Source organism: Cygnus olor, chromosome 8 (assembly GCF_009769625.2).
Source record: "Cygnus olor isolate bCygOlo1 chromosome 8, bCygOlo1.pri.v2, whole genome shotgun sequence".
Taxonomy (NCBI): Eukaryota; Metazoa; Chordata; class Aves; order Anseriformes; family Anatidae; genus Cygnus; species Cygnus olor.
In genome coordinates this window covers 31,026,513-31,051,140 of record NC_049176.1, presented here as the reverse complement: position 1 = coordinate 31,051,140, position 24,628 = coordinate 31,026,513, and the positions used below count along the sequence as shown (strand labels likewise).

General features: G+C 44.6%; 1 protein-coding gene across 3 annotated transcripts in view; it reads right to left on the bottom strand.

Annotated features, from left to right (window-relative positions):
- Positions 1 to 24,628, bottom strand: part of PDE4B (phosphodiesterase 4B) — a 192,326-nt gene that overhangs the window by 152,873 nt on the left and 14,825 nt on the right. For all 3 annotated transcript variants that reach the window (XM_040565348.1, XM_040565349.1, XM_040565350.1), the window contains 2 exons: positions 11,102 to 11,210; positions 8,431 to 8,666 (listed from right to left, as the gene is read on the bottom strand). In XM_040565348.1, the coding sequence (XP_040421282.1) occupies positions 8,431 to 8,666; positions 11,102 to 11,210 (345 nt within the window). The remainder of the gene's footprint in view (positions 1 to 8,430; positions 8,667 to 11,101; positions 11,211 to 24,628) is intronic.

Here is a 24,628-nt window from a genome sequence, read left to right as displayed (position 1 = left end):
TTGGGAGGATGAAGTTTGAACATAATATTTCAGAAGCTCCATTGTCTTTTTCTAATTAACACTGACTCATTTCTTTCCATTCTAGATACATTTCAAGCTGTCTTACTTCATTCTGGAGAGAGGTGTATAATTATAATTGAATCATTAAAAGCCTTTTCTGTGTGCCGACAGCTACCTCTGTTTTGAACGACTAGTACCTCCAGGCAAACCTTGCAGTACCAAACTTCTGGATCATCTTCAATAAAATTCATGTCCTCAAGTTGCAATTCATACAAAAAAGGGTTGCTATCATTTTGAGCATATAAGCAGACTAAAATCCAACAAATCAAATAAATGCAAACTACAAAAAATATTATATTGTAATAATTTGCAAAAAGGCATTTTGTACAAAATTTAAAAATGAGAAATAATGAACTTTAAAAATTGAAACCTATGATTAATCTAACATTATGTTTCTTCTGAAAATTCCCCTGTACCAACTATACCACATATAAATCATAGTTATCTAATCTAGGACTTCTGGAAAACATGAATATCAAAAAATATTCCAACGGGGACAAAGATCCAAGAACTTCAAAAAAAAAGCTCCAGACGATGTCTAAAAATAGGCAGTCAAAACACTTATCTGTGTATTCTTAGCTGAGAAATAGCCGCGGTGATAACTCAGAGATAGCGCCTTATCTCCGCAGCACTGGGCTTGCGGCCGTACCGAACTGCTGTCTGTAAAACGAGCTAGCGGCGAGCCCCGTGTATTCGGGTTGCCCACCATTTTTCCCATTGTGGAGGATTCCTGTGACTCAGTCTCACGGGAAGGTCTGCAGGATTTGCAGCAGAACGTCAGAGGGGCCAGGGGCCACACCACCTGCCTGCAGGCACCGCAGTCTGTGCCATGAGGGCACGGCTGGCACCTCTCCTCTGCCCTCCACACACGGACCATACTCACGCCCTGGAGTGCTGAACACAGCTCAGCTCCCGCTGAAAACCCGAAAAGAGTAACAACGCAGAAATATGGCTCCTCGCCTAGCTCCTGTCAGCTGGAAGCCACTCGTCTCCCAGGCCGGATCTAGGGTCCAAGGGCAGCCTACAAGCTCAGAGATGCTGCGCTGGCCAGAAAGGGAGAGCGGTCGCGTGCTCACAGCCAGCGAGGCAATCCTGACAAAGAGGAAACAAGAGGAAACAGCACAAATCCCTCCTGGTTTAACGGCGTCCCTGCACACCGTACTTCCAGAGCTGGCAGAGGGAGGCAGCTGGCTTCAGGGCTCGACAGAGGGACGCCAGCCGAGGAGCTCTCCTCTGTACTCTGCTGCCTACCTGAGGCTTCGGCCTCACAGTTGGGAGGCGGCACAGCTACCGACCCGCTTGCAGCACACCCGGCAGAAGACACTTGAAATCCAGTTACAAACCACGAGGTGCTTGCATTTCCAAGTCACTAGGAACCAGGAACGCACGGTGCAGCTGGGAAGACCAAGGGCTGATGGTGACAGCGCACCGCGCTTCGGTTTCGTGTCTCCGGTCCTCTGCTCAGCTGCTGGTCAGGAGGCAGCACCCTGCCCCAGCCGGGTCGATGAGGACAGGATATTCCCTGGGGGAAACACCTCACTGAGGGTAACCAGCGACATGTAGAGAAGACACTGCTCCGCCCTACCTCACTCTGATTTCCTCCTCCTCATCTCCGTGAGGTGTTAAAGGGAAGCTGGGGCAGGGGGAGCAACAATGACAATAAATTCAAGGAATTTTCTTCTTCTCGTACTAGACAGATACCCCCCTGCCTCCCACCTTGCCGAACCCAAACAGATTTAAACCTCAGTGAGCTTCTTTATGGGATATTTATGAACTACCTCTAGACACCATAGGAAGTGTATCGACACAGAACGCTTTCAGCTTTTCAGAGACGATCTTGAGGGGCTCCCAGCACCCCAAGCTCCTACGAAACCCGGTGTTCAGCACCAGGAATGAGCAGTTCTTAAATGCAGCAGGTGACATTTCAAAGGAAGCTCCACTGAAGAACAAACAAAACCACTGAGCAGGTGAAATGTTTTAGGACTGTTCCCAGTGTTTCATCTCATACATCCCAGTCTCTTACATCTTTCTTGTTGTTAAGAGACTTAGAACAAATCCCAGTAATTCCGTTATTCAAATCTACATCACCATACACATCGTCCAGAAACACCACAATTTAATTAAAAACTACCTTCCCTGTAGAATATACAATATGTTATGAGGAATACAGCTGACCTCCTTTCCTCCTTTTTCAGGATTCATGCATGCTCTGGAAACATAGCACAGACTTTTGAAATACAGGCAGCATGTTCAATCGGAAGAACCAATCCTGTTTCATTACAAGAAAACAGGATGGGATTTATATAAGTAATAAACGCTTTGGAGCAGATGACATTCAGAGGTCCCTTCCAACCTCAACCAGTCTGTCATGTAAATATTTTTAAGTACAGGTGTAAAGACAATCAAAAATGTTTTTGTTTATTTTCCCCTCTAGGTTTTCATTTTTCACAAAGCCAGCTCATCTATTTTTTCTCCTGTTCTAGGGTTGCAGCGTATGTCGTCAGTTCTTATCCAGTTGTATTTGAAATGATCTATGAAATGAAACTGCAGCCTATTTCACGGGGTGAGCAAATCTCCATTCCCTTTCACATCCTAACTTTCCGTGCCTACCCCTTGGCTCAGCACCGCCAGCACGGCAGCCTCACAGCGGCCGAGCCCAGCCCCAGCTGAGGTCAGCGTCTGCTGAAGGTGTGGCCTCGGACTCAGTTGCCCAAAATCACACCGAATTTTGTTGTCTTGGTTTTAATGCTGCATCTAATGTGCTGCCCACTATCACCACCTGGAGAACAACCTGCAGCACTGCAGGCACCAGCCTGGCCGCTGCACATGATGTAGCACTGCACCATGCTGCTCGCTGCAGCCATGCACCGACCCCGTGCTCCTCGCATGTCCCCGCTTCCTACCTGCTTCGGCAAGTTTCAGATGGACACGGAAAATAGGATCAAGCCCTTCATATTTTGCTTCCAGATTCTGACCACCACCAGTTTGCACTGGCAAATGACCAGCGCTAATGCAACAGGCTTACAAACACACAGAACGCTGTGGTTTACTGGTTAATCATGAGTGCTGTAAAAAATTCCTTAAAAGCAAAGATTAATGATTTCTTTTCTTCTTCTTTATTTTTTTTTTTAAGTGAAAAGAACACAACCTGAAGAGCAACCAATTCTGTTAGGCTGCAACTTCCTTCAAACCTCAAAAGTTCTTATTTACTTCTCAGAGAAGAGCGAGGCATGGTTTGTGTTGGACAATTAGCACAGATGTTCCAATACAGCATTTAACACCATCATCTAAATGTTTAACAGAATTTCTATGCCCTGAAAAATTGCACTCATTCGTTTATTTAATATTAAGCATATCAACTCTTTACAGAATTCTCAAAACTGCCTTATTTCCTTATGGCTTGGAACAGCCATATTCCCTGCTTATTATTATATTAAATTATTATAAACAGCTTATTTCCTTATGACCATGAAACAGTTTTGTTTCAATGCAGAAACTTGATGCACGATGGTCAGCGCATCTCCACGGCCCGATACAAACACATGGAAATGGTGTAAAGGAGAAGTGCTCTCTGCCAAACCCAACCCAGGAGCTGGTAAGGATCAAAGAACAGGGGAAGAGAATTATTTTGAATGCTCCAGGTATAGCTACAAATGCATCGTTCACACCTTTGCTCTTCCCTCTTGCCTGGATTTATCATCACAAAGCTTTAGTTATGAAACATGGAAAAGGATTGCTGCAAATATTTCAACAACTGTTATGAAAATATGGACAATATTTGTACGAAAGCCACTTACAAGGCTTCTACTTTCAGACTGCCACGTGAAGGTCTATATCCTCTATCCCTCTTTCCCTGTACGAATTACAGAAGCTATTTTGTATGGGTACTGCCTTGCCATTTTCACACAAAATGTTATTACACCACAGCCAGCTTAACGATACTGCTTTGGAGTCAGCCTGCCCATTTTTCTCTTTATTGGTTACAGCAGCACTGGTCTCCAGAAAATACAATTCTAACATTAAAGAGAGAGAGGGAAAGAGAGAGAGAACCCTCAGGAGCTGCTTTTTTAGGTCCCCATGTATCTTCAGTTAAAATGTTATGTAAGTCATGGCTCAGCCTCCCATAGTTCTTACCTTTGTATTACCACCGGAAGGTGAATTTTGGGTGATTCCTGAAAAAATGTGGCAGAAAAACACTTACGAAAGGAATGAGCTATGCCTTATTTCCCTCTGCCCCTCCCAAATAACTCGTTCTGTATTTGAACTCCGTTATGCCTTTCTTCAAATCACAGTCCCTGCCACCCCAGGAACAGCTGGATTTCCACAATCACATTCTTAGCACGTCCACTAACACAGCACTGATGTTGCAGATGAATTTTGTACTATTACAGTGATGGCAGAACCAAATTTCACCTGACCAACAGTGACCAGTATTTTTAAAAGGAAACAAAGTCTTGAAGCCACTGCAATATAATCTGGCTATATTCTCCAACAAGTTGCAAGATTTTGCAGAGCTTGGTAACGTACAGCACTGTGCAAGATGCATGGTTATTCCAAAATCCCCACCTGAGCTCTACTACCTGTATCAGAATTAATTCTACTTGATTTGTTGGCATCCTGCAGTAGTCAAGAGGCAGCACAATCATTTAGACTGTGATCTTACTCTACCAAGTGCTGCTGGAAATCAGCTGAGATCTTTTTGGTACGTAGGGATTGGGGCTGGGAGGGGTTGATTTGGTTTTTGTTGTTGTTATTTGGGGGTTTTGTTTTTTCCCTTCCTAGCCATAGATCTATTTCTACATCTTTGGGTGTCAACAGAACTTCTTTAATTATTACCTCCAGAGTCATCTCAGCCTATCCATTACCCTCCAAGAAGTTAACATACCCCGTGTAGCAGAGGGTTTTGTACCAACAAGAAATGGAAAAACTGGTAGAAACTGGCTCAGCAGAACACACACCCCAAATACACACAGCAAGCATTTTTCCAAGGATTTGATGGATTTAACAGGAGAGAAGTGACCCCAACAAAGGCAGAGGTTTTGCACCCCTTCAGAGCATTCACCGTTCAGTGCAATCCTTTGGTGACAGGGTTTTGATCTATCCCTGCGTCTCCAGAAACCACCTTATTGCTTTTCTGGCTAAGATGATAAATTTCCACAAAGACAACAATGGCTTGCACAAACAGGAAACAAAACCCCAAACCAAAGGGATTTCTTTGTTCAGCACGTAATGCCCATGCAAAGCCTCACCTCCATCGAACCCGCCTAGGTGACAGAGACGTCTCCTATACACGTTTTGCGTGTATTCCTGAAGAAATACCAAATATAACAGTGTAACGAGGAATTTGTGTTTCAAAAAGGAAAGTCAGCTGATACCACTAGGAAGCTCTTTTATAAACTTACAGTCATTAAAAAAAAATGAAAAGAGAAATTTGCGCGCAGTCGACAAATGAAATAATGACATTATTTCAAAGACTCATGTTTCATGTCATAATAATGAGGTGTTTTGCAACCGTCTACGGGATTTTGTATGCACAGAAATAGCTCGCAGAAAGCTCAGATAAACCTACACACTTCTGAACAAGTCTTCTAGAGAGTGTCTCCACGATACAACTCTGTGAGTCCTCAGGAAAAAAAAAAACATACTAAGTGAATGTCAATTTAAATCACGATAAATCTTATGCATCCTATATGCCTTATAGAAAACCCAAGTCTGGGCCTTATATTATTTATGCATTTTACTTGTGTGAACCCCAAGTGTCCTCAACCAATGCCATTTACATTTAAATGTCAGTGGAGAGTTTCCTTTCGCATGCCCAAAAAAATCATTTCTATAACAGCATCAACAAACTTACTTTGTACTAGCCATAGGAAGGCTGCACCTCAGGGAACATTCGCAGAGGCCAGGAAATGCCTGGGTCCCGAAGCTCAATCCAAGGAATAAATTCAGGGAACCCTTTCCATAGCGCAGAGACAGGGGTTACAGGCCTAAAGCAGTGCGACCTGAATACTCAGCGGTGGAGCAGTGGTGTTAGATTAGCTACCTCTTCTGTTCACGCCGCTCGTAAGATGTCTGTCTCATCCCTCTCCTCAGCTGTGTCTTTTCCATGCGGGACAGCTCCAGCCTCCCGCGCATTCCTAGCGCAGTAGTAATAATGGTAGTTAATTAAACGTAGTAAATAATGGGCTCTTGCCACGGCGTCCTCATGCTGCCTGTTTTAACCTCCGTTCTTTTCCTTCAGATCCTTAACTTTTGATCTGCTTTTTTGACCATTAATGAGCACTGACCTTGCAATTCCATCGGACTTCTCTCCTGTACCGAGGATTTTGCTGCTGAGCAGTAATATTGCTTTGCAGCTACGATCCTTTCATGCTCAGATACATCACTTTGTATTTATCTACACTGAAATTTTCCTATCATTTTATTGCCCACTCACTGAGTCTCTTAATGCTCATATCATTCCAAAGCTGTTCCAACAGAATGGCACAAACTGGGCTTATATAAATATAAGCTGCCTCTGGAGTGTATTTCGTGCAGGACTGTACCATGGTATAGAAGCCAAAATAGCTTAGGGACCAGATCCATCTTGTACCACTCCTACACTGACACATCTCGAGCATGACTGCGCTTCCTCAGGGCACGCTCAGGCCCCACGTAACCTGAAATCCTGTAGGTAAGCAGCTGCCCAGCATGGGGTACAGAACTGGGTCAACCTATTCGAGACCTTTGATGACCAGAACTTAAACAGAAAATGGGACAGTTTAGACCCACTTTCTGCCCAGCTGTATGAGCAGTCAGTCTAGCTGGTGCCCGGGTCAGAAAGGTGATGGAGACACAAGGACACCTGTGTGTTAAGGTGGGTTGGAACAGCACTCTGCTTGCAAAGAGTCACGCGAACCAGCAACACCAACTTTCTATACGGCTACAGATATGCAAGATTCAAGCAAAATTAAGAAGTCAGAAGCTAATTGCTTACTTATGAATAATGATAAAGAAATAACAGTAACCCGAGTATCAGCTGTAAGTGCCTTCTCTCTGACTGGCATACTGTTCCAGAAAAAACACACCTCGTACAATACACACTGATTCTCCTGTAATGGAAGAGAGGCGCGGCAATGCCCCCTTGTGTCCCGATGAAGCTAATCATAAATTCATTGCAAGTCCTTGCATTTTCCTAAGTCATGCATGAAGGTTTATTCAAAGACCAAAATTAATTCACTCTCAAAACCACACCTTATGAATAGGCTCTACATCGTCTTGTAGACAAGATTACAAATTGCTTAACGTGCATGAGAGGGAAACACTTAAAATGCTCAAAAAAGTCGAACCAAACCTTTTACTGTCAAAACACATGATCCATCTGAGATTAGATAACTCGCTTTGTTAACTGTATTCACAGCAGTGAAAAGCAAATATTGAGCAAAAACACCTGTTAATTCCTCTTTGATTTCCTTATGTCAAGTGCATTGTTTAAAATCCCATTTTCAATAGGAAAACTGTTTTTCCTAAAGTACCGTAACAAAGGAATTTTGGAGGTCCTCCAAAAAGAGTGCTGAGCTTAACAGAAGCTAAAACCAGATTCAGATTTTGAAACAATGAAGTGAATACACCTTGCAGCCAGGAAATGAAATGGAGAACGGATTATTTAAAAACTAGAACCCAAAGCACACTTGAAATTCAAGTTAAAAGGACAGTGTTTATCATTGCATAGCAATGCCATTTCAAAAATCATATGGTAAGCTGGACATCTGACTTTATTTTGTCATTAAATTCTACCATTGCAATGCCAAATCATGAACACTTACTTGTGTAACTCTCCTGCCTCCAGATGAATTTCCTTGCTTTGGCACTTAGCATTCAGTTGCTGTTTTGGAATTCACCTCTTTGCAACCCCCTTTTTATCAGCTCTCCTATAGTTTCTTCAGGACTTTTCTTTAGCTTAACACCAGATTCAAATGCTTTTCCAAGCCCTCCTTCTAACATTTTGACAGAAAACAGCCAGAGAGCTAAAGCCTCTTTCCTCGAACTGTTTTAAAAGAGTTTATCCTGAGCAATCCACATCTCCTGTGGGTGGAAAGCTAATAACATAAATCCTTTCACCAAGATAAGAATTTACAAAACAAAAGTTTCAAAAAAATGCATTAAAAACTGAACGGAAGAGGTCCATAACAGAAGAAGAGTTTCAAAAAGGGCTGGCAATTACTCTGCAAACAGAAGTCCATGATACACCAACTGATACACGTCAACAATACTGATTAATATACACATTATTTACTGCCTTTAAGAAAAAAAATAAAATAAAATAAAATAGGAAACAACAGCAAACCGTAAATAAACAACCACATGAGGTTCATAAGGAAAATAACCTACCAGTCTTGGTAAGTGGTGATTGCAATACTTGGAGGTGTCAACAAAGGCAGAGTTGTTGGTCTACAGACAATGTCTCTGTCAGGTGTCCTTGCTTTTTCCGTTTGTCTTTGGGATAGCGGTGGTAACTGCAAATTGCCAGAACAACACCTTCTTCCTCTCCAGAGGTCTATGCCCAGAGCATGGCTGGAAGTACTGTAGGACTTACTCAGCCCACACTCCAGGTAATCCAGAGCATTCTGCAAAGAGAAAAGCCAACAAAATTCTTCAAACAATCAGTTTCTTCCACGCGAATAAACCACACTCAATTACACTGTTCTACAGTCACATCTACTCACAAAAGATAATTGTTTTATGAAATCCTGGCAGAGTCTGACTGCGTTGCATTGTTATTTTATCAAATTATGAATTAACTTGAAAACTCATTCATAACTTGTCTAGGCTAAATTCTAATCTAAACAAGCACTTCAATAATCCAAGTCACTTTAGTAATATATTAAACTTTTGATATTTTGAACTTTTTCAGAGAATAGTCCACTCAACATCCATCTCATGTATCATTCCACTCCACAGCACAAACATATTGGTTTGCCACTTTTTTCTTCTGATTCACCAGGCACAGAAAAGTGCCAACACAGGGCTTAGGTACATCTTGAATCACTGACGACTCGGTGAGAAGAACTTCCTGCTGGGCTACCCTACCCCCTATGCTTGTCATTTCTAATAGAAATAGTTTTTTGTTTGTTTGCTTGCTTGTTTTGTTTTGTTTTGTTTTTTTCTCTCAGAGCTTCAATTTATTTCTGTCTCAAAGCACCAACATGATCACAGAGCTGGCCATCATTCTTCCCAAATCCAAGCCGGAGGTTTTCCCAGAGCAGAACAGCACTGTAAGAAGGCTATCAGTTTTGGTATTACAGAATTTAGCTGGTCCAATACAAATGAGAATAGTTCTGTGTTGTGAGCAGTTTAAACTGAAGGGTTATTGTAATTGGCGCGTATTTTTATGACCACCTCTCTACATTTTTACTCTTCTTCTACCTGCTTCTGAATTTTGATCTCTTCCCTGCTCTCTCCACCCTTCTCAGACCTCCCTCAGCCCACCTTCCAGCCTCCCCAAATCCCTAGGTTCACTTTCTGGTCCAGCTATTACCACTGCATCCTTTCCTCCGCCTCTCTAGCCAGCACTGAGCGTGGAAGGATCTGCCTCACCTCTGGGGAAACATGTTGAGCATTGAGTGACAACAGGTAACTGGTAACTTTGAAAAATAAAGGAGTGGTGTAAGTTTCCATAATCACTTCTTAGGTCCTTCAGGAACAACTACAAAGTAGCACGAGGCCACCACTGCCTCATAGTTTCTAATGGAAAGTATGTTCTCCATAGACATGAGACTATGGTACTGCCTGCTCTCTTACTGCAACAAGGACTCTCAACACAGGAGTGAGACAAGAATGACATGAGAATGGCACATTACCGCTTTCCTCAACTCTCCCTACTTTTTTGCCCATCCCACAACCATGCAAAGCATCCAGACAGGAAACAACGCGGCCCACAGTTACTGCACTCCTTCACTGTAGTCTGAAGTACTACAGGGCATGCCGGTGCAGGTCCCTGAAGTTACTAAAACATCAAAATCATAATGACCTAGATGGAAGTTTAAATATTTGGCATGCTGTGCTTTCAAAAATATCCTAGAGAGCTTCAGTGATACAAACCCTACTCTTACACAGCCTAAAATCTGGTCAAAAATATTCCTAAGAAGCCCAGAAAGAAAAGCCTGGCTTCTACAGGGGGATCTGACTTGACATGCCTTTATGAATAATTTTTGTACGACTATTCTTTTTGTTATTATTTAAGAAACGTACAGCAGAGTGTTCTAACTTCCCATTAGATGTCAGATGCCTGTTTTCGTTATCAGCAAAGACTGAGATGCCTACAGCAACCCCACCATCACATGCAGGCAAACTGACCGTGAAACGGTGCAACGTATGGTCTAAGAGTGTAAAAGAATCACTTATCTACTGGAGGAGTGCTATAGGATACACTGGCTCTTAAGTTCTACTCCTCCGCTGTATTTTCCTATACATTCCTGTGGTTTTCCAGTTTTGGAGAGTCCCAGCTGTGACAAGCAAGACAATTAACGCTGCAGTTATCATGCCATCATTACAAGCTGATGCATTTCTCCAGAGAACGGGAACTGGCATTTAATTAATAGGGGATTACGATGACGATTAGCAAGTACAGTAATGGAATAACACATGCATCACATTAGGTGTTCAGCAACTACAGCAGCAAGAGATGTTGAAATGCTTGCAAGTATAAAACTACAGCACATGCACAAAGATGGGATCCAGAACAGAGCTTCCACAAGATATGGAAGTGAATGTTCAGTCCTCCCAGATGTCATTATTACACAGAGCAAAGAATAATAAAGTACGAGCTCTGCATAAAACTCTTCAGAACTCATGGTGTGGGTGTTTGTTTTTTTTTTCTTTGTTTTTAAGTGTGTGGCCCTTATTTTATGCTTAATGTATGAGCTGCAAACAACTATAAGAAAATCAATGAGTGACGGAAGCAAAGTCAGCTGATAGTTACAAAGTAAGAAAAGAACGAACTTTTGACCTTACTTCCATAAAGTATTGGGATAAATAAAACACACCTTTTGAAGAAACATACCTCATCTGCAGTTACTGTCATGACACTTCTGCTTTTCTTCATTATTGAGATTAAAGTGCACCCTGCTATATGAACTTCTTGTTCAATCCGATTTCTTCGGATGAGCAACCTGAAAGAAAAAACATCTGCAGCTGTAATTTTGAATAACAAACCATTTTTGATGACAAACTATGCAGCTAACTGCTGATATCACAGCTGATTCATAACGTACTGCCCATTTTCATGTAACACTTGGCAGCGGATGTTATGCAAGCGTAGCTCTCCATTAGTGAAAGAGTAATTTAACATCTACTCAAATCGTGTTAAAAGTAATCGGTATTCACAAGGCTCTATAATCTAGGCAAGCCCTGAAACATATCTAGTGATACAGGATCAAAGCTAACAGGTTCCACTTGCAGCAGATTTTTCCTTAATTGAGCTCTTTTCAAGAGTACAAGAAGTCCTAGAGAAAGGCTTGAGCTGGCTCTGACAGAAGCCAGTCCGAAAAACCATAATTAAGAATTGCATTTGCATTTGGTTCTAAGAATTAATTGTAAATCTTGGCATTATTTACTATCAAGCTGGCACGCACACAACGAGCACTTCAGCCACGAAACCGCGGCCTTCTGGCAAGGGTGGCACCGCAGCCACGCTGAACCGATGAGCACTGTGGCAGCAGGGGCAACCAGCAGAGGGCAATGACCCCCTTGCAGTGTTCCCGAGCCCCTTTGCAGTGTTCCCGAGCCCCCTGCTCTTTTTCCTTGCGGATTTACTGCTCATACAAATCCAGCCATATGTACCCAGCCGGAGAGGAGCGGACGTGGCACCGCAGCTCGGCTCCCGGTGCTCTCCCCTGGCACACAGGGTGGCAGAAAGCAGCAGCCCGCACCCCTGCCCTTAGCGCACAGCCCCCCGGCAGGGCAGGCACTGAGCACCACCTCGCACAGCGCTGCTGGGTGGGCAAACCTGCCCTTGGGTCCCCACCTGCGGCGGCAGCTCGGGGAGAACGCTCGTGCAGGGCAGCATGCCTTGGCTTACGGCCACCACGCATCTGTGCTGCAGGGGGCTCGAGTTTAGTTTAACGCCACTGTGTCCAGGTGAAACGCTGTTCAGCTCGCACCACTACCTATTTAAATTTTAAAAGGTGACAGCAAATGCGCGCTAAGTCTCAGGCACAGCATGGGAGGGAAAGAGCGGTGCCTCTGCTCGCAGGCCTACGGCAGCGTCAGCCGCCAGGAGCCAGCCGCTCGTCTGCTGCTCCCTGCGGCAGAAAAGCAGGGAATGAACCTGCTTCCCTCTGCACCAGACCACGCTGCGGGAGGAAAAAACAAAAAAGAGAGAGAGAGAAAAAATATCAAAATAAACTCAGACCAAACCCTGCCACAGAACCAGCGCGGTGGCTGAGTCGGACTGCAGCTCTGGCAGTGACACAGGCGCTTCCAGCCGCCTTCCTCTCCTCGGGGCTCACACATGCAACACACACGTCCCCGCTCATCGCCAGCCAAAGCGCTGGGCGCGCTCAGATCCCTGCCAGACGCGCTCAGCCATTTCTGCACAAGCGCCAGCACGCGAGGCTGGGCGCCTCGTCCTGCGGCCCTGCACGGAGGAGCACTGGGAAGGAGCAGGGGGATTTGTCTGCCTGAGCGCCTCGCTGGCTTCCCTCCAAAAAAAGGAAGAGCAGAGGGCAGAGAACAGCCTCCACGCGGGGAACCAGGGCACAAAATCTGGCCAGGCTACTTCCCGGCAGTGCCGCTTTTCCTTGCAAACCTTACCTGGCTTGTAAGGCCTGATGTAATTAATTAGATGAGCAGCCCAGCAGTGAGAAAAGTTCACACTGTGTGAACAGCACAGAAGTCACACTACATTATCAGTAAAAAACGTTAGAATAAACTTAACAATCTGAATCCATCTTCAACACCTGGGGGAAGCCATGCAGCCGTGTTATAAAAAAGGAATCCAAAAATGACAGCGGACAGCAAACGAGATGAGACACCAGTAAAGACGCCCAAGACAGCGGCATGAATTCACGGAGCAGGAAGAGTAACTCCAGCGTGACTACTTGCTGCCAAAAATAATATGCAATGCTCTACAACATAGAGGCAAAATTCACGAGCAAGAACAAAAGGAGGAAGCGGTCTCCTGAGTGGCACAACAAGCAGCTCACAGCTCTCTGGCACAGCTGGATCCCCAGTGCCTTAACGCGGGACACGCACCACAGCTCCCTCCTGGACAGAACTACCTTTTTTCACACAGGCGCTGGAATTCGGCACGCTTCAGATGCTCAGAGCTCCTCAAAATGTGGCTGCTGTCAGCAAAGAGACTCAAAGCTGTGTTGCCGGGGCACAGGGAGAGAGATGCTTGCAAGGCCCCGTGCCTCGGGCTGGCAGTCAGCCTCGGGAAGAAATTGTTAAGATCTGATGGATTAAGTAATTCAGAGAGACTAAAAAGACCAACTCTACATAGCTCATACAGGAGTGACGACCTAAATAGTTCGTATAGAGCCTGTGAGAGTGATGAACAACCTTGCGCATCCTGAACGCGGGCACGGGGAGCACCGGTGAGAAGACACGGTGAGAAATGCCACGAGGATTACCTACCGCAGGGAGCACGATAAAGAGAAGTAACAGAGCGTAAGTAAAAGAAATAATTGCAAGAAACAAGTACTGAGGAAAACATCTTTGGAAAGAAATCTGAAAGAATGCGAGTTTCAGGGTGTCTCTGAAATTGTGCTGAACTCCGGGATCAGAACAGACCCTGGATACGAGGTGGGGAGCAAGGGACCAGGTTTACCAGCAGTTGGTTCTGTGGAAGCCAGAGTCCTCACACAGCACAACTGCCTCTCCTTCATAAATACTTATCAGTTTGTCAAAGTAAGTTTAAGCAGAACATGAACAATTATAAAAAACCTCATATATTGTTTTCAATATGGACTGCATTTCTGATACCAAGAAAAATCCTAAGACTTCCACTAGCCATGACCAAACTACCAGTAAAACCTGAGTCGTTCTTTCCTCGTGCCTTTACACAAAAGATCTGATACCTGGGACAAGCACCTAAGAAAAATAAAAATTCAAAAATACAAAAATTCCCCACCCCAAAGAGGCTTTACCAGAAGTGTTTTTCTTCCAGGCACATATTCTAATTCACGTAAAATGAATTACAGGCAAAGAATTTCTCTCTTCTACCCAAATTCTCCAAAAAGACACGATCCCAGTGGGCTAGCTAAGTGTAGGTAACAGGGAATGACTTTGCATGTGGTATTAGACGACAAAGAAAGCACTCTTTCAGTACCACGGCTGGGTCTAATCCATTTTGCTGGCCTATGTCTTAGGAAGGTACGAGATTTCTGGTTACAATGAGCTGACCCGGGTCCTGCACTTGGCCATTTTCGTGCTCCTTGACCGCGTTGTTCAGACGTGACAATAACTGCCGCTGTGATTTCAGGGTGATGAAGCCTGGTACTGGGGGTGTGAATTAACAGCAGGGTTCAAAACTGGCAACTGACAGCGGTGCGGATAAAACTACATGGATGCATGTGATAAAGCCTGCTTTTCCTACACACTTTTTTAAAAATAGCTATTGAATTCATCCAGTGTGAAACACACTATTTAAAGAAATTTCTAAAGTGCATCTTGATGTGCAAATTCTGCTACGATTTGCAATACCAGGCACGTGTTTCACCATGACACTGTCTCCCCACACATTCCGGCCTCTGCACAGGCAGGTTTAGAGCCAGAGGGTTACGTGGAAGCAGGCTCGCCCTCCCACCCCTCCTGATGACACCCGGACACACAGACAAGGCAGGGCCGGGAAGATTGCATCTGACCTGAACGCTGAATTGATAGAAAATTGATCGAAAAAAGCCTTCCTAAGGAAAGGGCTGGGATGAAGGAGCTGCTCTGACCACACAGACAGTTACATCATCTGTGAGCTGGGATCACATTCAAATAACCTGATTCTCTTTGGAGATCAGCAGAGCTTCACAGGACGAAGTGCATGCTCAGACAGGGTGACAGTCACCAAAAAAACGTGACAAGCTCACATCTCGTTCTCCCAGACGAAGCACGTGGACTGGAAATTGCACAGGGTTGCTGGAAGAAAAATAAACCTTAGGTGGACTTAGCATTAGTCAAAGACAAGCTGAGATATAACTAGCAATTGATATCAGTGATGGCTTCGCATTTTATTTTTAATAAAACCAGCAAGTCTAAAATAAAAAAGCAGTATTTGCCCTCAGATTGCTAGGAAGTTCAGCTTGCTTGCAGGCAAGGAAACGAGGTCAGGGCCCGCAGCACAGCGGCGCTGGAGCTGCACACCCACAGCAGGAGCAGACTGTACCCACAACAAAAGCACCTTCAGGGAAATACCAGTCAAACGGTTCTGCTGAAATCACATTCCCCGAAAAATTAGTCTCAGGAATTTAGGTTTTTTGCTCCACACACACACACAGTCTCGAGCCACTCAACAGTCACCCGTACGTTTTCCCTTCCACCAATTTAGGCTTTTGGCTCTTGTTCTCCAGCACCGAGCCCTGAACTTTTAGCTGGGTGACCACCATGATTCAGTCCAGCTACCTTTGCACAGTCTCCCAGAAACACCCACACAAGATTTGCCCAAACAGCCCTTTCCTCTATTTAGAGAGCAAAAAGTTATCTGCTTTTTCCACTGGTCTTCTGCCAATTCTTGTGATCAGAAACAACTGAACTGGTCTGCAGAGCTTACGGCAGCCCCAGGAAACTCACTGCTCTGAAAAGTCAGCCCATTCCCATGTCCATCAATCACCGGAAAGGCTACCGCAGACTTGCAGCACTACACAAAACAAAAGCAAGAGCATCTACTGCCACAATGCTTGGGACCTAGGAAAACAGAAAAGGCAGAATTGCACTAAGAGATAAAACACAGTTTTTGTTTGTAGTGGTTTTTTTTAATCACAATTCTCACACAAATTGCTTGCTGTAGAAGTGCTAACAAGCTACCGATATCACCCAACCAGGGAAGAGCCTGCTCGCCTCTGTCCTCCACCACTGCTCAAAGCTCTCCTGGAACTGGCACCCTGTGAACTGCGGGCTGGATGCACAAACCAAGTCTGGATTAGGTGATTTAAGCGAGAAGGCATCTGTGTGATGTAATACAACAGCAAATTTGTCTACAATTGGTAAATGAAATCAGGTCTTTGATTCTAAAAAAGCGATGCCATACCCAGGATACTCCACGTACATATTTGAGAAAGTTCTGTCAAAGGCAGGATACTGCGGGGGCAAATAACAAACTTCTCAAACCTCCCTGCCCATGTTACCGCCGGGTAAATTATCCTTATTACCACAGTGTCTTAACTTTCATTAGCAGGTTGCTTACTGAGATAGCACCGAGGTTAAGAGGACTGCAAAGGCTCATCTTCTCTCTGGCAACCTAATCATTAAAGCTGAGAATAACCAAGGCAGTCTACGCCAGAAATCCCAGTAACTCTTTGGTTTCCAGCAGAGGGGACACTCAGATTGCCATTGCTCCTCATTTGTTGCAGGCCTGATAAGCAAAAGCAGTACTAATTTGAAGCCATTGTTACACCGCTTACTGTCATAAGGCCTATCCTGCTCTGCAGAACGCCACGGAAATACAATCAGTATTTTTTCACTATTACTGCTAAGGAAGTACAACCGTATTTTTTTCAGGAATTTTTCAAACAAATGTTAATAGCCTGAGCAGGGGAAAGAGCTAAAACCGCTATTCTATTTCCTTCACTGTGTTAATGATTTTAAAATCGTATTTCTAAAAGTTTGTCTAATATTGTGGTCAAAAGCAATTAGTTTAAAAATCAATTTTGGCAGCAACAAAGGATGCAGTGAAATAGCGGTGGCTACCAGCACATACATGACTTCCAAGGTAATTACTTTGGAAAGTGAAGCATACTATTAAAAGACACAATTTATACCTTCCTTGTTCCATGTGCAAATGACTAGCAGAGCCTCCCACTCCTCGGAGTGCAGCTGAACAGCACTCAGAGAGCAGAGAACAATTATTAATTATGCTTTTTAAAGAGACTGTGTCAGTTTAAAAATACAACAAAAAATGGTGCAGCAAAACGCGTGTAATGCAAATCCCCCCCTTTAGATTGGAAGGTTGCTTTAAAAAAAAAACAAAAAACAATAGACTTCATGCTCCCCAGGTGTTTTTATTGAGCCTCGCCGGTCTCCCCAGGTAACAGCAGCACAGATCAGGCAGGATTAGCTTGGGCTGGCTGAACAGCGTGGGGAACCTCACGGTACCACCACCAGCTAACACGGCTCTTGCCTCCTGCCACTGACTTACTTCTTACCTTCCTGAAGTCACTCCAATATTGTTTGAGTCCCAAGGGCAATAGCTCTAAAATCCACCGAGCAGCTCTCTTCCCCCTGCAGCTTCCACGGGGAGAGGCCACTTCAGACAGCACGCAAGCAGGATTTTTACTTCTAAAACACTGGAGCCATGCTGTGAGCAACACACCGACCCTAAGCACAGGAGACAAGCCTGCAAACAAAGAGCATCCTAGCATGAACACACCCTCCAACACCCGTAACAGAGGAGCATCCTTAATCTTGAATTGTTTCAAGAGTCCTCCCTCACCCTTCCTGCTGCCGTGCCTGGCTCCTAGGTAGCTTACACAGCGGGCAAGGGGCTGGGAGGCCCGAGCGCCTCACAGGGCAGTGACACTGCCTGGTGCAAAACCTCCTCCATGGCAAACGGCAGCAAAGGTTTCTGCGGTGAGAACAGGGAAAAGAGTAACTAGCTTTTCTGAGCAGACATTTAAAAAAAAATAAATTATTAGAAGCAAAACCAATGCCCAGTTCCAGGGCAGCCCGCTGCCGCCATGTGTCTCTGGCCCGCCTGCATCATCTCTGCACCAGGAAGGGTTCTGCAGCCGATAAATTGTGTTTTCATAAATTGCCTATCATAGCCTGCACATAAAAGACAATGCCATAAGGAATCCAAGGAAGGAGAAAGATGAGTCTGAGAGATCTCTCTGTGCTGTTAAACGAGTACAAAATGAGGCTACTTCTGGGCTAACAGCATCTCTTCGCACTCGATGCCTCGTTTCTAACAGCTCTGCCTGTCTGCAGCATCATTTTTGTTAGCGAAAAACAACGGATTTATTTTTTTTTCTAGATCACAGATTTTGTGCAGGAGTAGCTGCTATTACTCTATTATTAACCACAGGAATAACCACTCCCTGCTGCAGTCTCAAAAATTTTATAAAACGAACAGGAACACAGACATCATCTCTAGGAGAAATGGCCAGGCACCCACAGCAAAGCCAACTTGCCTCAGCTACCTCCTACCCAGGTTTGGTACACGCCGAACCACAACATCCCTGCAACACTTCTCACCCACAGATCTCCAAGGCTTTGACGAGTGGGCTCAGTCTGACAGCAGCGGACACACAAGCCCGGAGAAAGCGAGCGACTGACTCAAAATCACGTAGCAGTCAAAGCAGAGCTGGAAAGAAAACAGACCCAGCTACGCTCACCGCCGCACAGGAGCGCCCAGGAAAAAGCACACAGATCAGAAGAGAACCTGTTTTTAATTCACATCTCTCCCCTAGCTCCCCTATTTACTATTCATCTAAAACCAGCTAAATTCTGAGATTTTGAAAATAACATTATTGTTCATTTAGAACCAAGGCACTTGTGTACCTGCAGGACGTAAGGCTTGTTGGGAGAGCTAAACTCTTCCCAAAATTCATGTCTAAGAAAGAGCATCTGACATACTGCTCTCTCTCTGAAGGGTAAGGGGTTCATCGAACGGCTCCAGTTTTCAGAAAGTCTCCTTTCCACACAGGAACAGAGAGTAAAAATTAAATTGCACAGCCTCATCTGCAGAGGCAAAGCCTGGCGCTTGGAGTACTAAAACGGACATTATTGCATTAGCGTAGCATGGCCAACTGCAAACCTGATTTACCCCAGTTCTTCCACACTGGCTATTGCAGAACGAAATATCCTGGCTGTCCACCCCATAAAAGTCCCCCGATGAAAGCAGCAAGCAGCAAATTAGGCTCGTGCTGACTGCCCCTAACAGCCCACTGAGAGGGACCGAGCTAGAGAGTGGAAGGAGAACAGAAAGTAAATGCACATAGATGAGGACATGCTGGAGGAAAGACGGGAAAGGAAAGAAGGAAGGGCACTGCAGTACTCTTTCCTTGGAAAGCAACCCTCTGCCTCCTGCACTACCTCACCCAGGGTCTCGATTTGCAGCCACAGTAATTGGAAGAGGGCACTCTCTAAGCAACCTGCAAGATGAAACACTATTTCATTCAGTCCTTACCTATAAGGAAATGGAAGGGAAGAAACTACCAGAAAACCATCAGGAGTGACCTCGTACTCGCAGCTAGCAGAGCCCTGGATCAATGGCAAACACCCTCAGGATATGGCAGTACTGTAATGAAAAGCAGCACGATGACGATGCACAGGAAAAGGGTACAAGTGTCAAGAGCCGAATTCTGGCAGAGTGGGAAAAAAAAGCCCAAAACTCACACAACGTATTCCTCAGAGTTCCAGTAAAGAAGCTGTATTAAAGAGATTTTATATTTTCCTTGGGAAAAATAGACCAAATGAAAAGCCTTCGGCATTCTTCAAACGCACAGATGTTTCCTCCCAACCACTGGCTAAGACCACTTCCATTAAAATCTTTTAATTCGTACACTTCCAGAGGCATCTACAACACCATTTTTGTATTCTGAACAACTACTTCATAACAAGAGATTGAAAAAAGCCTCATTTACAAGAGCATTCAAGCTTTTTTATTCCAGGATTTTCTTTTAGCAGATGTCACTGTTTCTTTATCCTACTGCTATTTTGTTTCATTCAGTATCTGATATTTTGTTTGTTGGGAAAATATTTGCATTTTTCTAGATTTCAGGCTGAAGTTATCAGCGTTTTTTTTAAAAGGAAAGAATAGTTTAGAACACTGCAATTTTCTCAGAAATCAAGTGCTATTATGTTAGGTGAAAGTGGTAACACCAGCATTTTCCTCAAGTTTCCCATTGTAATTTTTCCCCCTAGTTATTTAAAGCTCTTCAAGCCCTTAATTATGTGGGGTGATACTTCCAACACTCAGTGTCTGCCTCGTGCTGCATAGTTTCGAAAGTTTTGATCGAATTCAGTCACTTCAAAGAGTGCAATTAATGAGGAGCGCGCTGTTCAGTAATCTACTTTCAGCATACCCGTGCTCAGAGCACAGACTTCACACTTCACTGGGACAAGCTTTGTGCTCTTCTGTGTGTGTCACCAGGAAAATTCTGGTTCTTCTCTCCAAATTGTTCAACGCTGAAGTTGCAAAGTGAACTGCAAAGCTGGAAATTCCAAAAGGCTGGGATGTGTGAGAGTCCCAGGTCATCCAAAGCACGGGCAGAGGCATCCCAACCACCGAGAAAACAACCTCTGCTCTGCACGGAGCTGGACACGTGGAGAAACTACAGCAACTGAAAACTGGAGTCTTGATGAAAAAGGTCAATGTTTTTACCTTTAGATGCAGCAACTCATACCTTCCTGGTCGTCTCTGACCCATAAGGCAAGAGACATTCAGGCACTGCTTGAGGAGGTGGCTGGTAGCTGCAATTAATACTGCTCTTTTAATAAGACTGGGAAATTGAGGGGTAACAGGCAGTTCCTCACCTTTGCAGCAACAAAGTAAAATACCGTCTTTGAAACTTGGGTTCTTTTTAAACAGGTAACACTACTGGCCACAGATCATCAAGTACTAGCTCCTATACATTTTTTCCAGAAATACCATATTTGGGTATTATCAGTACAGTATTCTTTCGAACTAACCTTCCCCTAGAGCAGAAGAATATGTCGCTACTTGTTCCAATGTCAAAAAGTCAAAATAGCAGCACGATGCAGACACAAAATGACCTATTGTACCACATCACACCAGCCTACAAAATGCTAGTAAGTCACAAGAGTGCCCTAGCATTTTTTAAAGGTTTCCTGGTTTGTTTGTAGGATGTGCTTTACTCAGACAAAATAAATAAATAAATGAAGTGTTGCTTTCTCTGGATGGCAAAGTAGACTTTCCTTCCGGGCAGGAGAAATGCCAGCTTTCAAGACAAAAGAAGTCCTGCCTGTCCTATAACCTTCTCCTACGAGCAACATCACACGCTGGAAACCTGACCTCGGTGCTGCTGCTGCTCTGAGCAGCAAAACTCCCTCTGGCGAGGCAGCACCACCGCACCAGGCACTGGAGAAGAGGCTTGCGAAGGTGGCTTGGATGGTTCGGTGTCTGTGCTCGGAAACGATGCCTGTGTATGGAAATACTACAGCCAGATTTCAGCCCCGCATGGAAGAGATTGCCATGGAAACATGCCCCTCACTGTACCCTCTAGACTCACCTCTCCAGTGTGGAAAAATCTTCAAACCCACAAACTTTTTATAGCCCTGTGAGGCTACCAGAGGCTTTCAACATGACTCCCAGGCAAGAGGGTTTTATGTGACAATTAAGGGAAAAGAAACCTGAGTAACAACTACGTGCCTGCTTCCTTTCATTTCTTTAAACGGCCGTAAGAAAATAAAGGTAAGGATTTTCAAAGATGAATAGATGATTAAGAGGATACATGGCTTACCATGGCTCCTCGAAATCATTAAATTACCACCCAGCAACATGAATCCCCAATGCATAAACAGCACGGAGGAGTTTTCAAACGCCCGTCTTTCAGGATTACCTTACTGAAAAGCCAAAGGGCTCCTGCACTCCTGTAGTAAAACAGCAGCATTAAATTACTAGCTGGGTTTTAAAGCACGGATTAGTCTCCATGCAAAATTTAAAGCAACAGATCAACAACTTTCTTACAATTTGGAAAATGCATTGGTTAAAAAAAAATGGTATCAGCTTTTCACCTCGTTCTTATCACCCCTGTACAGAGCAATGAGAGAATTATTATTAATTTCTTATGCAGAGCTGCATATGAAGAATCAACCTAGACTGCAGTGGCAAAAAATGTCTTTACAGAAGCTGCAAGAAGCCTCACAGATTTCTGCCCTCGGGTCCTCAGACACCCCACGCCACGCGCTGACACCCTGCTTGCAGAGGGACCAGGTGAATTCCCTTGCACTCGCCTGGTAGCGCTGCATCCCACATCTTGAGAAAACACCGAGGGCAAATAATTTAAATGCACAGATCGGGAAATACAACGATCCTTTCCCACACTCACTCTACACAAGTACTTTCAATGAGGTCAAAGAAAGTAATGTACTTCTTTGCAGATCTGTAAGCAGATCCAAACAACCCACAGGAAGAAAACTGCCTTGTCTGGAATGCCAGCACCTATCCCCCTTCCTGGGCACCTCCAGACACGAGGTGCTGCCGGGCAGGAACCCACAGCATCCCCCATGCCTATTATGAAGCCCTCTCAGAGCCACCTAGCACTGCTGCCCCTGCCAGTTATTTCGGGTGAGTTCTGCCAAATTTCTTCAAGTATCACTACACAAGATCGAGCGTAGATGCTGCAAAGAGGAGAGCTAACTGTTAGGCAGATATCCTACAGGAAAACCACGTGTTTTTTTTGCAGTGGGTGGCATAAAGTTGTCCCCCTGCTAACACCCGGGCTGAGTGCCCGGGCCTTGCCACGAGCCCGGGGCAGCGCTGGGCAGGGCCAGGCCGCGAGGGCACCGCGCGAAGGCCAGGCCGCAGCCACGCCACACGCGGGCTCCCGCACGCCTTCCCCCACGGCTGAGTCACTCGGATCATACATTTTAAACCTCAGCCTCCCAGTTACTATAACAACTTAATGGATTTCTTTTTGATGTTATTAATTGCGTTCAGTTTAATCTGTTCGTACCGGCTGTTGGAGGAGGCACGGTGTGATAGCTTCTGCTTTCAGGGGCCCTCACCTTCCTAACTCCAACACTCAGGTGCCCCCCCCCCACCATAAATCTCCTTCCACTGAGGTAAGGAAATGCTCGTATTCCCTCTGTACAGAACTCAGGATAGAAAGGAACATTCTTTTTTTCCTGTAACCAAGTTAGCTGCCTGTGATGAATGTTGTAAAGCTGTATCCTCAGCTGTATTTCTGCGGTACATACAGTGCACGGAGCAGTTGGAACCTGGCTGCAAGCGGCATGTATAACGCATCCCAGAAGAAAAAAACGAGCACTTCGCAAGCAAAACTACCAAGCACAAGCAAAGCAGCGGTCAGAACGTTTCCTTAGGGCTACCTTTGCAGCCTCAGTGTACGGATGGGCAGGCCTCTGCTGCTGGGAGCGGCAGGGAATGCTTGAACCACGAGGCAAACCCCAGGTTCAGGAGCATCGCGGCAAACGCAGGGACTGACGTTTTGGAAGATAGCCAGGTAGTCAGTGAGTGGAGATTACAGTATTACCTTATACACACATTTTTGGAAAAACATCTACTGCTTGCTTTTAAAAAAAGTCCAACTTAAAAGGGCCAAACCATAAGCATGGGGACAACAGAGTCCAGCAGAGAACCCTGCATGACTCGGGAATAAAGCATCCACGCTCCTTTCTCCATTTAGATTTATCCGTTTTAGCTGTGGAGCATGGAGCTGCATTTATCTGCAGAGCCACTGCCACACATCATTCAGGATAATTTTAACCCCACAGACATATGGAGAACACTCCTTTCACCCTCCTCTGCAGAACAAGCAAAGAGGATCGGATCCTACAGACTTTCCACAGGGAAAAAATCTTCTCTAGAATTCTAAATTTAAAAAAAAATCATGGAAACAATAATAACAGTTGATTATATTTACAGTGTAAAAACATGCACATTTTAATCAAGTATCCAATGACAAATATGAGAACACAGGGCAAATAATTTTATGCTGCTTGCAATTAAATTTTTTTTTTATTTCAAACTACTAATTTCTACGAATTTAATTACCCTGATTACAATGTACACTTCTTAGACACCTACGGGTACCCATTTAAAACCTATTATTGTAACCATATTAAAAAAAAATCAAGGAATATGTCTGAAGTAAAAACCAGTGTGAAGCAGCTGGGCGTGCGCATGACTGCATTTCACAGCATCAATCCTTCTGCAACTTGCTTGCTCCGAGACACAATATCAGTAACAAAAAATAAAATGGGTTTGGTTGCCTGAAAAGCATACGGTTTCATGAAGAAAACCTGTTTTACAGAACCACAGAGAACTGGTACAAGTGTAGAAATAGAAGGAATGTGCTCTGGAGCAGCGTTGGGAATAATTACTTGCTGCAGATGTGTTTAGCCTGAAGTACTGGGGACAAGACTGCCAAGTCTCCAAGAAGCAGCAGGCCTTAGGATGGTTCTAAAGCTACCCCTCACAAGTTTTCTCAAATCCACAGCTAATTTTCAGACTGGAAGATCCCTGCACTGCTCAGAGCACCATAAGGTACTGACCAGAAGCTCGAGGTGCAACAGCTCGGGGCACACCACTCATTTCCCAACCAGGAGATAACCAGATGCCACAGAATAGCTACTGCCCCTTGCACTGCTGTATCAACCCGGCCTTTTTACCTGGCTAGAATCCACCTCTTTCAAAGAGCATCGAACAACCAAATGTGAAGCCCAGCCTACCGCA